The sequence below is a fragment of the Colobus angolensis genome, unplaced genomic scaffold (assembly GCF_000951035.1).
Source record: "Colobus angolensis palliatus isolate OR3802 unplaced genomic scaffold, Cang.pa_1.0 Scaffold923, whole genome shotgun sequence".
In the NCBI taxonomy this organism is placed as follows: domain Eukaryota; kingdom Metazoa; phylum Chordata; class Mammalia; order Primates; family Cercopithecidae; genus Colobus; species Colobus angolensis.
This window is the reverse complement of record NW_012123188.1, coordinates 11,668-12,392: the sequence shown is the minus strand read 5'-3', so window position 1 is coordinate 12,392 and position 725 is coordinate 11,668. Positions and strand designations below refer to the sequence as shown.

At 45.1% G+C, this 725-nt stretch overlaps 1 protein-coding gene across 1 annotated transcript in view; it reads left to right on the top strand.

Moving 5' to 3' along the window:
• The window catches only part of LOC105504512 (cytochrome P450 3A8-like), a gene marked incomplete at its 3' end in the record, with an annotated part of 17,178 nt that overhangs the window by 12,156 nt on the left and 4,297 nt on the right, over positions 1-725 (top strand). Inside the window, exon 3 of the mRNA XM_011931971.1 lies at positions 535-601. Coding sequence (XP_011787361.1) covers positions 535-601 — 67 coding nt within the window. The remainder of the gene's footprint in view (positions 1-534; positions 602-725) is intronic.

The following is a 725-nucleotide window of genomic DNA, read 5'->3' as shown; positions in this document are numbered from 1 at the left end:
TGTCTGCAGGTCAGGGAGGCAGGATCAGGTAACCCAGCTGTCACTGAATATTATATAAAGTTTGAGAATGTTGGAGTATTTGAAAATGCTCCCCCCGAAAAGCTGCTGATGAGTTCTGGAAATGTCAGGAGATAAATCTGTATGGACACTGTTGAAGAAAAAGGTAGAAGAATAAAAGATCCAGGACTTCTTCCTGGGTAAGCAGTTGTGACCAGAGATGGAACCCAGCAACTCTTTGGCCAGAAAGCTGTATCCAAAAGACACAGAAGACGAGGAACAGGGAGGGCAAAGGCCAAAAAGCAATTAGACATGATAGCTAGATTTGTTCAGGAAAACATCCTGCTTTCCAAGGATTCAGGTCAATATTTTTGTTCACTGGTGACGAGGCAACACCCGTCAGACTTCTGGTCTTCAAGAAACCATAGGGAGGCTGAGGGAGGGAAGTCAAGAAGGGAGGCTGAGGAATGCACTTTTGATTTACTTCTCACTTCACGAGTAACTTTCTGCCAATGAAATCTCTCTTTTTGCTTCTAGCACCGAGTGGATTTCCTTCAGCTGATGATTGACTCTCAGAATTCCAAAGAAACTGAGTCCCACAAAGGTAACCAAAAAGTGCTTCTGAGGGCTACTGGCGGGGACACTAGGAGGGAGGCCCTTGTTCTGAGACTGTGCAGGAAGTATTCCAGGAAGATGAGAATTTCTGCCACATAGCAGAACAACACACA